Below are 15338 nucleotides of genomic sequence, written 5' to 3' on the forward strand. Positions count from 1 at the left end.
ATATCGGAAGACATCAAGCAGTACGATAAGGAATTGATGTAATATTCATGGGCTGGCGACCCAATCTGACCCATTCAGCATACGACAGGATACATAGGTTGTTTTCTTATGAAACTTACAGGATACATAAGATGTCATTTATCCCTTTTTACATGAGGCCTGCCCTAAATTTAATCCTCCCAGATAGTACATGCCACTATCTCAAGAGAGACTATTTTGCATGACTGCTCCTACATAGGACATGACATAAACAAAACAGGGAACCCTGCTTAAGGTAAATATTTCATGCTCTCCAAGAAAGTGCAAGTGCATACATGCCACAATGAACGTCCAAAGACAGTAGAAAGGACCATAACCTTTTGGAATCTGTTGTAGTCATAGCAAGGAAAGCAAAAGACAGTTTTTTTTTTTTGAAACCACCACGGCACTCCTTTAAGAAATTTCAACAGGCGATGCTCTGGAACCAAGGTAAGACCGTGGCCTGTCCATGTAGGCATGTATCTGTTAAAAGGGCGGGGGGGGGGGTGCATCCTTTCTATTGCATTGCCAATTACGTTAATCATTTCACACACTAAGGCGGTTATGATATTATGCATTATTTGTTTCAGATAAAAGCTATTCTAGATAACAGTTTCATTAACCCATCATATCAAACATGTGGCGTGCAAAAAAAGATAGACAAAGGAAGGACCATGCTTGAAAACCTGTTATTGATTATAACATTGGTTATAATTTTCTGAATCATTAAAAAGTGTAGCCAGGTATGCGTGATAATTTCATTTGATGCAAGGTGGTACTTAAATATGCTATATATTTGGATGTACTCGGCAAAATATTATTTGAGTATAGCGCTGGATATGCCTATCTGATGGTAAGCATTAATCTGCTCTAGGCATAAAACTAAAGGAATAATTACTGCTAACTGTTGCACTGATAAACTTTCATGTGGCTGCTCTGCAAAGGAAAAGTGTATTCAAGGGATATATATCGTGCCCTCCTTGCTGAAGCTGAACATAGTGAAAACTATATTAGTCGGCGCAAGTTGGAAGAGTTGGTCTATTCAATTTCCAGACACAAATAATCAACAAACAATGAGGAGAAAGTTCCCTTCCCTTTTTCTTTGAATGTACTCGAGTACTGCAAAGTACCAGAATGAAGTGATAGTGCCACAAAATCAAGGTCTATAACTGAGAATCATGCTGATAATTTAGAATACCTTAGATCACAATTTCAAAGCACTCTTAGGATGAGGTTGTCACCTTCTATCGAGCTATATGTTGCACAATTCACTTATATTCTTGATTTATATCAAGTTCCAACACAAACTATTGTGTTACTTATTAAAGCATACTCTTATGAACAGTCCTTGTTTCAAGCAGAAAATAGGAGAAGGCAAAACAATTACTACCTCGTGAGGTTCTCTTGCGGAGCTCATGAACATGATGACCTCTGCGAATCGTATGCTCGCACTTGTCCTTCACACCCAAACCACGCCAGCGTGCTTGCTCCACACCCTCAGCTGTATGCAATCACAACCGTCCATATCTCCAGCACGAATCTCCAATACCGCGTGACCCGGTAGCTATGGGTCGGGCGACTGATGCATAGGAAATCCGGAAACACACGCACGCACTCCAATAAAGTCTATTTGGACTCTTCCAACCTGGCATCGGTGTCTCCACGATGTGTTTTCCTGGCGGTCTTGGTGAATGAGTTCATGAACTGTATCACCTACCAGGCAGCTCTTGACCCTTCCTGTTGAGCCAATATAACCAGGAGAAAGAAGCCACCGGTCGATGAGCGCGTCAAAACATCGCTCGGCCTGACGGACTGACCTAGATATGAGCCCTTCTGCAACCCACCGTCCTATCAATGTTGAGCGCGTGGTGTTGTGTCCTCGAGGGAAGATGGCTAGGTACAGCAACCAGGACTTGTATTCTTCAGGCAGATTACCATAGGAGAACTTGGAACATATTCTTAGCAATGCTATCCAATGATTTTGGCGAGACCTGCAGGGTGCTGTGCAAGTTGCTCAATTCTTCATTGCTCCTCTTGGGGTTACCGTACAAAGCATGAGCGAAGGTCATCGTTCAGACTCAAACTTGGCCAAGATGTCGCGAGAAATCTGGGGGTTGTAGTTGTTGTCTTCATTCATCTGCTGCCTTGTAAGCTCAAGGACGATATCATGGTATAGACGCACAAGAGAATAGTCTATAGGCTCCCGTGGTGGATAGCAGTATTCTTTGGCCCGTTGAGTGTTGAATGTGGCGTTCAACACCAGTGTACGGGCGACGCAACCCAACAGGCTCAAAGCATTTTTGGTGTCCTCCTATCCGGATACATAGTCAGGCCTTTGGTGTCCTCTCCAACAGGATCTGTAAATTTGAGGATTCTAATGCTACAGTACTTTGGGGGGTACTGTAGCACTAGAAATTCGTCTCCAACAGAGTCTGTATCCAGTGATACAGTACTGCTACAGTGTTAGGGATAGGGGATGCTGTAATAGTATTTTGAGGATGAAAATTTGAGGTAGCTGTTGGAGATGGTCTCATAATCAAGTTCGAGGATAACCAGGATCCCATCACGACGTTTCAAACGATCAATAATCTTGTCCACGATCCCTTTGATCTGCAGCTGCTCTTTCATCTTCCACTGGATTTTTTTCGATCTTCTCCATGGTTTCTTCAATGATAGCATCCGGGTTTGATCCTGACCTGGTTTACCACCTGTTTCTCCGTGGATTTGTCTTCTCCACAGATATGTAGCAAGCCTCCGAGGAGCCCCTCGGACCCCATTGTTGGCAGCACGGCCCAACACTGGCGGAGCTAAGGGTCGACCAACCTGGGCTTCGGCTCATTCAATTCCCGTGCACTGCCGAAGCCCATGCAATACAAATACAGCTTTACTCAATGCTTCAACCTGGCGATTCCTATCCATTGGTCGACCGATTTTGGTTCACAGATCGGTCACCTTTGAGATTCGTGCGTGGGAAGGATTGGACCGTTGAGACTATTTCTTCCTCCTTCGCCTCACGTTGTTTTAACCCTAGAGCGCCGCTGTCCTCCCAATCACGAACGCAGCACGCCACCATGTCGTGTCCACCCGGCAAGTTAGGGTTTAGGGTTGGGGTAGGTTAGGGTTCTGGGTTTTTTTTGGGGGGGGGGGGGGGTAGAGGGATTCTCGAGGCCGCAGCATAACCTTCGGTGGGCGGCGGTCCGACGGAGCGGTGAGGAGGCCATGGCGCAATCGTAGCCACGGGAGACAAGAGGGCAGTGGGCAGGCCGGTGGTGAGGGAGTCATGATAACCGCTCATCGAATATGGGTTAGCATGGCGGAAGTGGTGGTTGCGGATTCGACGGTGGGAACCACCAGAGACGGTGGAGAAGGGCGGGGCGGGGGCAAGGACGCAGCGAAGGTCGCTGGAGGTTGGATTGGACGTGAGGAAGAAGACGATGGCGCGATGAAACTGGGCCTAGGCTGATTGCTCACCACGTTCGTGGGTTGGTGGGCTGACCGATCTAAGAACCAGAACTGGTCAGCCGACAGGATGCCCCTTCAATGTCCCTATTCCCATCCCCATCTCCGATCTCTCAAGTCACAATGAACCAACCTCCGCACATAAGCGGAGGCTCGGGCACGGCTACTATGGGTCTCCTCATCCTCGTCATCTTCGGTCCTTCAGTGCTCAGTTGCTCGGCTCACCGGCTGCTTTGCAACCGCACCTCCCTTGTTGACGGGGCAAGCCACCGACACAGATCAAGGTCTGAGGGTACTTCATTGCCGTCGACGCCTCTAGGAATGAAAATTAAAGAGCTTCTTCTAAAAAATTATCACCGGTGAGAATATGTGAATTGTCTTTGCAGCCATCTGTTCTCAATTGGATGCTTTGCAAATTGTCCGGTCAATTGATTTGTACTTGTGTGTAAATTCAGCCAAAACAAATTGTTCATGAGAAAACTTAAATTTTCGTTTTCCAAAAGGAAAAGGAGATGAGCAGTTGGCGAAATTTTGTCAGGCTGCCCCATTCGCCCACCCCCTTATTTCACCTCTGGATCAGCCACGGCGGTCCAATGATGGCATGTCCAGTGACAGCACATGGTTGCGTGGGTGTTCACGGTAGTTATTGTACACTTTTAGTGTCAACTTTTTTCAATATATAACGGAATTATCACCATGATTATAGATTATTATCATTAATATTCATGATTTTGCGATATAGTGCATGTGAATTAGTTTTGTAGGAAATAAGGCTCAAAATAGTGAAATACGACAAGTGCTGACACAAGGCCTAGCTCTCCATCCACGATGGACCAAAAATCCAGCCCATAAGGCCCAACACGCAAGGCCCAAGCTCATTGCTTGGCACTCAAATCACAAAAGATTCTTGAAATCTAGAATTATTCGCGCAATCCAGGACAACATCATCTTCTAACGTAGATTCGGAGTCCAATACGACATTTTCTGTAAATCCAATGAATACCAAAGTTGTAGATATCGCTGAGAGATTTGATTTGCACCTATGGAAGATCTTATTTGGATTCCAGAGCTAGTAGATATGGGTCCCACAGTAAGTGTTGCATAAAGGAGTCCGAATCAGGACAGTTCATCTTATAACATATTTTGGAGTCAAGACGACCTTTTTAGGGAACATCATAATGTAAAAAGCCATAGATCTTTTTTAGAGCTACAATTTTTTTAATTCTAAATTTACCCAATTTAGAGTCCAAAAATTGGAGATACCTTCGTCTGAAGGGAGAGTTGTGAAAAGAAAAGTCTGGAACCGCTTTTAAACGTGGAAAACAAGTTGTACTTTACTTCCACCAATAGATTTCGTGCATAGGATGGTAAAGCCCACCCAAGGCATATCTAGATTATAAATATAGGAGTTTGACATCCGTTTAATATTAACCAGAACTAAATCTGGTTAATGATTTTCATTTCTGGTGAGGGGTTTCTGGTAAGGGGGTAGGGACATGGAGTTTTTTCTATATATATTTTCTAAAAAAATAATTACAAAAATATATCCCGGACAAAAAGAATTACGGGACTAGGCGGTAAGCCACCCGGGGTGCCACCGTGGCAGGTCCATAGGTCTTACCGCCCTCTAAGGGGGTGGGTAGACTTGCCGCCCTCTCAAGGGGCGACAAGGCTCAGGGTTTATTTTTTATATAAAAATAACAAAAATCTCAGAAATTATTTAAGATAAAAATAACAAAAATCCCAGAAAATATTTAAGTGAAGATAGAATAAATACATGTAAGTGAAATGATAAAACCACATTGAATGTAAGATAGAATGTGTATATGAGATGAGTACATAGAATTTAAATATTACTAATGGCATGTAAGCTACATCTAAGGTACATACATGCCTTAGGTAATAGATTAAAAATGATAAAACCACCTTAAATTCAACAAGTTCAATAATTAGTAGCATAAACATTATGGATGAAATAACCCTTGAGGTTGTTTGTGCCTTATCTCGCGGTCCATACATTGGTAATTGTATTATGGAGATTTTGGTCTACGTGGTGCCGGTGCATACGGAAAATAATCAAAGTTAGAATCCCAGTCATCTGCTCCATTGTCAGAGAATTCACAACGATGTGGAGTTCTCTGAGGAGTTGGTATGAAGTCATGATCGTCGGAACCAACCCATTCGGTTGTGACGGAAGTGGTAGAAGCACGTCCTCTTGTGGTGGTAGTCGAACGACAACCTCTTTCACGGCGGCTCGAACCACCGCCTCTTTTGCAAAAGTGTGGAGATCTTGAACGACCACATCTGTGTCTCTAGTTATGTCTGGGTAGGCAGCTGTCGCCGAAGAGCAGATTAAAAAGAATAAAGTTCTTGATGAGTTTGTTCAGCAAATCTTCATCATGAGGGAACACCTAGTATAGAAAAAGAGCATACAAAAATATAAACGTGTCTTAGAAGTGCAACCTAACAAATAACGGGGACATATTATAATGATGAACATACCTTAATGTGCTCTCCGTCAGTGGCGGATCCAGGATTTGGTGATTGGGTATTCAGTATTCACAAACCAAAAAAAACTATTCAATCCAAAATGCGAGAAGGTAGGCTCTTTCCGGTTAATGGGCCGAGTGAAGGATAGATGGTAGATTGGGCAGACGTTTTGCTGGGTGGTCTGATAGGTTAAAGCAGCAAGCAAGTAAGTTGGCCTAACTAGAGATATATATACGTAGTGTAGTTACTATATACTCATTTTTTTGGTAAAAAAGTTGGGTATACAGCTGAATACCCTTGCATCATGGTGGGTTCGCCCTGCTCCTCGTGTTGCTGAGAGTGCATAAATATGGTGTACGCTCGCTTGCTAAAATACTTTGCTATGTCGGCTAGTTGGCATACCCTGATATATCTCTGACGACACTCTAATAAGTGTGTCTTTAGGTCCATAGAGGTCACAGAGCTTACCGTTCGCCGCCATTCCTCCGTGGTGAAACAAGGACAGCGGGTCATGGTCTGCCATTTCGACAGCACTTTGTTCAGGTTCTCCTCCTCAAACACATCGTCATCTTTTTCATGGGTCTCCTTCATAGCCTGTAAGGCTATCATTGAGGATTTTGATGTCCATGAGAAATATCTACTTAGGAGCCAGCCATGGTGTGGTATAGGGTATCAGATGGTAGTGGTGTTTCGGAAAACTACGATGTCATGAACTTCTTGTTGCCTCGGCCTCCCATTTTGTAAGTAGAGATCGATGGTGTATGAACCAAGTGTAGTTATGTAATTTTGAGACGATGCATGCATTGGATGTCTTTCTGCAGCGACAAGACACTGGACTCTGAGTAGTTGACAACGTGCGGTCACATCGCTCTAAAAAGTGGCAGTGAGCGGTTTTGTCAGTCTAAAAAGCTGACAGCGAGGGGTCAGCGATGAAGCTTTGGAAATTAGGTGGGAGAGGCAGCTGCGACGATAAATAAATAGAGATTAAAATACTTAATTTATTTTAATGTTTGGAACATGAAACAATAATTGTCTCAAGGAAATTTTCAGAACGAAAATGCCCGATTTGTCGACTGTAGTGGCAGATATTCACTTTCAACTTTTCTGAACAAGCAACTGATCAAGCCTGTTGATCCTACTCTTCAAAGCTTTGCAACCATTCAAATTCTTCGCAAGGAACGTAATTCAGTACTATTTTGCTAGTTTTTAGACAACCTCGTAATCTCTGTAGGTCAGATGAAAAGCGAAAAAAGCGAAGCACAATTGCAGTATCGTTTCAAACAGCCAGATATACCCCACGTCTACACACCAAGGGAATGGAAATGGAGAAACTCAGTAAAACCTGGTGCTCAGGTATGTATCAAACCAACCAAAATCGTGACCAAAAAGCAGCATACTGGATTCCATGGCATTTCAACATGCATAACCTTAGGTAAAAACTTGGAGAAACTAAAAGTTTCCAACCGCAAATACAAAGATCGGTTGGCCAACGAGGGTGCAAAAGAGTGCCATCACTGAAAACCATGACCTCATCACTGTGGTCAAGTAACATTATGCTATTGGAGTCTATGATCAGGCTTTTGCCTCTTGAGCTACCTCCTCAAAAGTCTCCCCAGGAACAAGCTCTGGAACGTCATCGTCATTCTCTTCCTTTGCCTGAGCAGCAGCTACCTGCTTCTGCATCTCTTCAGCAATCCTCTTCAGGTGCTCCATGTTGTCAGGACCTGCAAGGATGAAATCGGTCTTTGTATATCATGACCTTTGTAACGAGGCTACAAGCTACTATTTGTAATAATAGCACTGTGATGATACAATGATGATGTAGCATATATATGAAAACTTGATCCTGGTATATATGTGTTGTGCCCGGTTTTAATCCTTTAAAACTTGGTGTTACAGTGGGGTGCTATCAAAACTGACAAAAGCGAAACCGGTCGGCGCACCGAAAGCGGCGACACGATGCGACGAGATGTGAAGGGGCGCAGCACCACGCCGGCCCGTATTCGGCATCTGAGGTGCAGAATATGGCACTGTTCACCGTATTCAGCATCTGACAAGGAGTTTTTGGTACCTCAGGTTCTTAATACGGTGAACAGTACCGTATTCGACACCTGAGGTACCGAAATCGAATTTTCGGTGTTTCAGATACCGGATACAGATACTAGATTTACAAATACATTGATATATTATCTATTATAATAAATACGGTAACATTTTTTCTCTATTTTTGAATTTTTACCCACAAAGAACAGGAAAATGTTGGCGCTGCGACGAGCTCATTGAATATTGGTCCCATGTGGGATCATTGAATATTGGTCCCCACAAATAGGGAAAAATGCACAAACCCCCCATAAGTCACTCCATTTTTTAGATTCCCCCCATAAGCCATTTTGTTGCAAAAACCCCCCAACAGTAATTTAGATTTGCAAAAACCCCTCAGCAATTGTTTAATCCAGAAAATAGGTTTTCTTTAATATAAAAAATATGTAAATTCTTTAATAATTTAGATAAAGGTTTTAAAAATGATTCCTTTGGTGAACTAAATAAAATGAAATGTTTTTAATTCTATTAATCTTATATATATATATATGTTTTTCAATGATAAAATAAATGTTTTAATTATGAGAAAAATTTAGAAAATCTAGAATAATATTTTAATAGGTTTTCTATATTTTTAATTATGGAAAAATGGTAAATAATTAGAAAATAAAGGGAATTTTTAATTTTTCTAGGTTTTCTATGTTTTTAATTTTAGATAACACATAAGGCAAACGTATAAGTTGCAATGGTATAAAGGGAATCTTCTCTAATTTGTCCGGCCGGCCTACCCATTGGCATGGCACTTGGCCGCATTCCAGCGCCCGGCCTCTCTTCCGTAGATGCAGAGAGTTCGGCAAGATTTAGCATCAGTCTCCATTGATTTGTCGTTATTTGTGAACACAAATAATAAATAAAATTATATCCTTATTCCTCTAAGGGACATAATTAAAATATTTATTTTATCATTGAAAAATATATATAAGATTAATAGAATTAAAAATATTTCATTTTATTTATTTCACCAAAGGAATCATTTTTAAAACCTTTATCTAAATTATTAAAGAATTTACATATTTTTTATATTAAAGAAAACCTATTTTCTGGATTAAACAATTGCTAGGGGGGGTTTTGCAAATCTAAATTACTGTTGGGGGTTTTTGCAACAAAAAAATTTATGGAGGGAATCTAAAAAATGGAGTGACTTATGGAGGGTTTGTGCATTTTTCCCCCCCACAAATAACATACGAATAACATGTGGGATCATGGAATATGGGAGCGCTTATCGAAATTTGCTGTCAGCTGGTCACATCACATGATGGAAGGAGGAGTGTATGCAACAATACATCATCTATCCCATTCGGAGAAGAATGCATCGCCAGTCGCCACCATAGCTAGCCTGCCCCCGCGAGACCAATAATTGAACTAGAAAGTAGAAACCACAGGCTCTAGATCGGCTGCTCTCGACGGCTTCTGAATCCAAAGCTATGGACGTCCAGGCTCTAGATCGGCTGCTGCTCGGCCTCTAGATCCTGCTTGGCCTCCGCCCTCCGCTTCAGATCCTGCTCTGCTCGGGCCGTCGGGCGCTCGGCCTCGCTCCTGCAGGGCACAGCCGCGCAGGCTGGCACTGAGGCTGCGGCTGTCGGCGCCCGGTCCCGGCTCGGCGGCTCCCCTCCTCCCCGGGCGGCTGGCGCTGAGCTGAGCCGCTGAAGACTGAAGAAAAGGACCGAGCCACCGAGGACCAGATTGGTGAGCACTGAGCAGCCCTCGTTTCCCTCCCTTTGATTCAATTTTAGTCCATAGAAATTAGCCCCCCCCCCCCCGATTCAATCCTGGGTCCGCCACTGCTAGAAACCACCGGCCGGCCGGCCGGCGGAGAGAGCGATGGCTGAGCTCGCGGCGGGCGCCGTGAGCTCACTGCTGGGCGTCATCCGCAACGAGGCGCTGCTGCTGCGCGGCGTCCGGGACGACGTCCAGTTCATCAAGGAGGAGATGGAGAGCATGAAGAGCTTCTTGGCGCACTTGGCGAGGTGGGCGCCCCCCGGCGGCGACCATGATGAGCAGGTGCGCACGTGGATGAACCAGGTGCGGCTGCTCGCCCAGGACTGCAACAACTGCATCGACCTCTACCTGTACCGTAGGAACCCGGATATCCACCGCACCAGGGGCGGACTCCGACGCTACCTCTGGTGGGTTTCCTGGTTCCTGCACAAGTTGGTCGCGCAGCACCGCGCGGCCGTCCATCTGCGCCAGCTCAAGGACCGGGCGCGCGACGTCGGCGAGCGGCGGTTGAGGTACGGCGTGGAGGTACCGGCCAAGTCGGTGGCGGGGCAATCGTCGTCGGCGCGGGCTGCTGCACCAGGTGGCTATGCCGCTGGAGACGACGAAGAAGACGGTGACGATCAACTCGTGGTGGCGACGGCGACCGATCATTCTGGTCCAAGAGCCTTCATTCGGCCTCGCACTCTGGATGACTACGTCGAGGCAAAGCTATTGGAGTGGTACGAAGTATTTCCTGCTAACGCCGAGGAGTCTATGTCCATCGTCATTATGGCACCGGATACTTACTGCGACGGCGTCCTCGCTCTTGCACATGAAACTTTGGTTTTCCCACCCGGGGGCTTCGATGACGAACGCGACGGCTACGATCGCGTTGTCATGGTCGACGTCCCGGCAGTGCACCACTATTTTTTACCGCTAAGAGCCGAGGAAGTTCTCTACTACATCCTGCGCGAGCTTGAGCTCGAGCATTCCAAATCCCAAACCCAGGAGCAAGGCACAGATCAAGGCGAAGGGGAGGAGGAGGATCTTGATTCTTGGCAAGTTTACCGCAGAAAATGTGTTATTTACGAGGAAAAAAATAGGGCTATTCATAAAATCAAGGTGAATATTGAAGAGATGAAGATTTACGAAAAGCTTGACAAGATCAAGAGTGATATTCGAGTTCGACCACAGACACTCGACCAGCTGCTTCAGCTGTACCTTGAACAAAAGAAGGGCTTGGATCAGCTGGACCTAGACGTACTCCTTCAGCTGCTGCTCCAATCAGCTGCTGCTGCGTCTCAGCAGGACCAAGTGAAGAACAAAGACATGCATAAATTGCCAGCGTGGGACGATAACATCATCGCAAAAATTGCCAAGAAGCTTGAGGAGCATATGGAAGCAGACGAAAAGGCCAAAAAGCTTAAAGAGCAAATGGGAGTAGAAGAAAAAGAAGAAACAGCTAAGCATATGAAGGAGGAAGAAGGAGAAGGAGGAGAAAGGGCCGAAGGAGAAGGGGCAGGAGGAGAAGAAGAAATAGCTAAGCATATGGAGGAGGAAGAAGGAGAAGAAAAAACAGCTAAGCATATGGAAGAAGAAGAAGAAACAGCTAAGCATATGGACGAGGAAGGAGGAGGAGGAGGAGAAGAAACAGTTAAGCATATGGAGAAGAAAGGGGAAGGCGCAGGAGAAGTAAAAGAAGAAGAAACAGCTAAGCATATGGAGGAGGAGGAGGAGGAAGGAGCAGGAGAAGGAGAAGAAGAAGAAAAAGAAGAAACAACTAAGCATATGGAGAAGGAAGAAGGAGCAAGAGAAGGAGGAGGAGGAGGAGGAGGAGAAGAAAAAGAAGAAACAGCTAAGCATATGGAGGAGGAAGAAGGAGGAAGAGGAGAAGGAGAAGAAAAGGAAGAAACAGCTGAGCATATGAAGAAGGAAGAAGGAGGAGGAAGAGGAGAAAAAGAAAAAACAGCTAAGCATATGGAGGAGGAGAAAGGAGAAGGAGGAGGAGGAGGAAAAGAAAAAGCTAAGCATATGGAGGAGGAAGAAGGAGAAGGAGAAGAAAAAAAAGAAACATCTAAGTATATGGAGGAGGAAGAAGGAGAAGGAGCAAGAGAAGAAGGAGAAGAAGAAGAAAAAGAAGAAGAAATAGCTAAGCATATGGAGGAGAAAGAAGGAGAAGGAGAAAAAGCGGAGGAGGAGGAAGTCGCAAAGAAGCAGAAAACCCCGATTCGTCTCCATGAAACCCAATATGTACACATTCTGCGGGAAGTGTTCCCGAAGACCAGCAGCAGCGAGCCCCTACGGGTCCAGCAACAAGACAGATCGTTGGCCAAGCAAGCTACAATGGCCACAACGACTACATTGGGTGAAGATCAAATCAAACAAATGATCCACGACGCAAAGCAAGAGATCTTACGTGAGCTGCAGGAAGGCAAATATGAGAATAATCAAGCGACAGGTCAACCTGGTGTACCGGGTCAAAACCCAGAAGCTGTTTTTGAAGAAATCGAGCAGAAGATGGACAAACTCAAGCAGGAGTTTAAAGAGCAGCTGAAAATCAAAGGGCTCGTGGATGAGATTAAACATCACTTGAAGGATGACTGTCCCCTGATTATCCTCAAAGTTGATGAGATGATGGATGTATCCAGATGGGAGGATATCAGAAATGCTTTGAGCCTGTTAAAATGCAGCGCCGATTTACTGATCGTCACCACCACAAAGGGCACCCAGCAGGCTAAAGAATATTGCTATCCACGGCGGGAACCTATAGACTATTCTCTTGCTGGCCTCTACCATGATACCGTGCTCGAGCTTACTAGCCAGCAGAAGAATGAAGACAACTACAACCCCCAGATTTTTCGCGACATCTTGGAGGAGTGTGAGCCACATGAATTCTGCATGAAGATCTTCACTCATGCTTTGCATGCTAACCCCAAGAGGAGCAATGAAGAGTTACTCAAGCTGCACAGCACCCTGCAGGCTTTGCCAAAATCATTCAACATCATTGCGAATAAGATGTTCAAGTTCTCTTACAATGATCTGCCTAAAGAATACAAGTCCTGCTTGCTGTACCTAGCTATCTTCCCTCCGGGCCACAAGATTAGGCGGTCAACCTTGATTGGACGGTGGGTTACAGAAGGGCTGACATTCAAGGAAGATTGGCCCAGTTCTGTGCGTCAGGCCAACCGATGTTTTGACGCCCTTATCCACCGGTGGCTTGTTTATCCTGCTGATATTGGTGCCACAGGAGAGGTCAAGAGCTGTGTGGTAGGTGATCTAGTTCATGGATTCATTACTACGATCGCCAGAAAACAACACATCGTGGAGACACGCCTGTCACGTCACTTGGCTCGCCACTTCTCCATTTTCAATGATCTCCAACTCCGCAGCTCTGATAAAATCGACAAATTCTTCCAAAGGCTCTCTGAATCACCCCGGGTATCCCTGCTCAAGGTGCTAGATCTAGAAGGTTGTCAGTGCTTTGGTAGGAAGAACCAGCGCTACCTCAAGGACATCTGCAGCAAGATGTTACTGCTCAAGTATCTGAGCCTAAGAGGAACAAATATGACCCAACTGCCCAATGAAATCAACTACCTCCGTGAGCTAGAGGTATTGGATATCCGACAAACCAAGGTGCCTGCATATGCAACAGTAAATGTCCTGCTTTTGAAGCTGAAGCGTCTGCTTGCCGGTCACATTGATACGAGTCCAAGTAATTCTGACACCGTCCGTAGTGACGCTGGAGGAGCGTCTCCTTTGATCCCATGGTGTAGTTTGTGTGTGGCTGTGTGCTCGTGTGGATTGCCATCTGTTCTGCAAGCTGCCTATTAATTTCTATCTGTTGCGCATGCGCGTGTGCTTATGTTTTGCATGTGTTTTGACTGTGTCCGGTTACTTGCTCTACATGAGTGCTTTGTGATTGTGGTTGAGCATAATGGCTGTGTCTATGCTCACGGATTTGAATTTGTGTGGCTTTCCTCTGTATCGAACATCATGCATGGTTTCATGTAATAAGTGCGACATTTTTGCGCACATTTGACTTCTTATTAATGTAACGTGTGCTATATTATATGCTTGGACTGGGCAGCGGTGTGTTTCACAATATATAGTAGTACTACCTGTAACTAGTTAGTATCCCGCGGCAACATGGTTGAGATATTCCAACAGCAAACATATCGTTGACAGCTGTTCAACATTTCTGACAGTCAAGGTATAAGTACAGTCGAAAGCAAGAGCCGTTTTAGTTGCATCATTAATTGGCTATGCCCCAAACAGATTTATGTATCTATAGCAGATCATAGGAAACTTGAAATATCTTACAAGGGTGAAATCAATCCGATATCGGAAGACATCAAGCAGTACGATAAGGAATTGATGTAATATTCATGGGCTGGCGACCCAATCTGACCCATTCAGCATACGACAGGATACATAGGTTGTTTTCTTATGAAACTTACAGGATACATAAGATGTCATTTATCCCTTTTTACATGAGGCTTGCCCTAAATTTAATCCTCCCAGATAGTACATGCCACTATCTCAAGAGAGACTATTTTGCATGACTGCTCCTACATAGGACATGACATAAACAAAACAGGGAACCCTGCTTAAGGTAAATATTTCATGCTCTCCAAGAAAGTGCAAGTGCATACATGCCACAATGAACGTCCAAAGACAGTAGAAAGGACCATAACCTTTTGGAATCTGTTGTAGTCATAGCAAGGAAAGCAAAAGACAGTTTTTTTTTTTTTGAAACCACCACGGCACTCCTTTAAGAAATTTCAACAGGCGATGCTCTGGAACCAAGGTAAGACCGTGGCCTGTCCATGTAGGCATGTATCTGTTAAAAGGGCGGGGGGGGGGGGTGCATCCTTTCTATTGCATTGCCAATTACGTTAATCATTTCACACACTAAGGCGGTTATGATATTATGCATTATTTGTTTCAGATAAAAGCTATTCTAGATAACAGTTTCATTAACCCATCATATCAAACATGTGGCGTGCAAAAAAAGATAGACAAAGGAAGGACCATGCTTGAAAACCTGTTATTGATTATAACATTGGTTATAATTTTCTGAATCATTAAAAAGTGTAGCCAGGTATGCGTGATAATTTCATTTGATGCAAGGTGGTACTTAAATATGCTATATATTTGGATGTACTCGGCAAAATATTATTTGAGTATAGCGCTGGATATGCCTATCTGATGGTAAGCATTAATCTGCTCTAGGCATAAAACTAAAGGAATAATTACTGCTAACTGTTGCACTGATAAACTTTCATGTGGCTGCTCTGCAAAGGAAAAGTGTATTCAAGGGATATATATCGTGCCCTCCTTGCTGAAGCTGAACATAGTGAAAACTATATTAGTCGGCGCAAGTTGGAAGAGTTGGTCTATTCAATTTCCAGACACAAATAATCAACAAACAATGAGGAGAAAGTTCCCTTCCCTTTTTCTTTGAATGTACTCGAGTACTGCAAAGTACCAGAATGAAGTGATAGTGCCACAAAATCAAGGTCTATAACTGAGAATCATGCTGATAATTTAGAATACCTTAGATCACAATTTCA

General features: G+C 44.3%; 1 protein-coding gene across 1 annotated transcript; it reads left to right on the top strand.

Annotated features, from left to right (window-relative positions):
* The first annotated feature begins 9359 nt into the window (after positions 1 to 9359).
* Positions 9360 to 13834, top strand: LOC133915000 (uncharacterized). The gene is made up of 2 exons (XM_062357988.1): positions 9360 to 9753; positions 9856 to 13834. Exon 2 carries the CDS (start codon positions 9889 to 9891, stop codon positions 13594 to 13596), a length of 3708 nt encoding a protein of 1235 aa, XP_062213972.1. The 5' UTR covers positions 9360 to 9753; positions 9856 to 9888; the 3' UTR covers positions 13597 to 13834.
* Positions 13835 to 15338: the final 1504 nt, after the last annotated feature.

The sequence above is a fragment of the Phragmites australis genome, chromosome 4 (assembly GCF_958298935.1).
Source record: "Phragmites australis chromosome 4, lpPhrAust1.1, whole genome shotgun sequence".
In the NCBI taxonomy this organism is placed as follows: Eukaryota; Viridiplantae; Streptophyta; class Magnoliopsida; order Poales; family Poaceae; genus Phragmites; species Phragmites australis.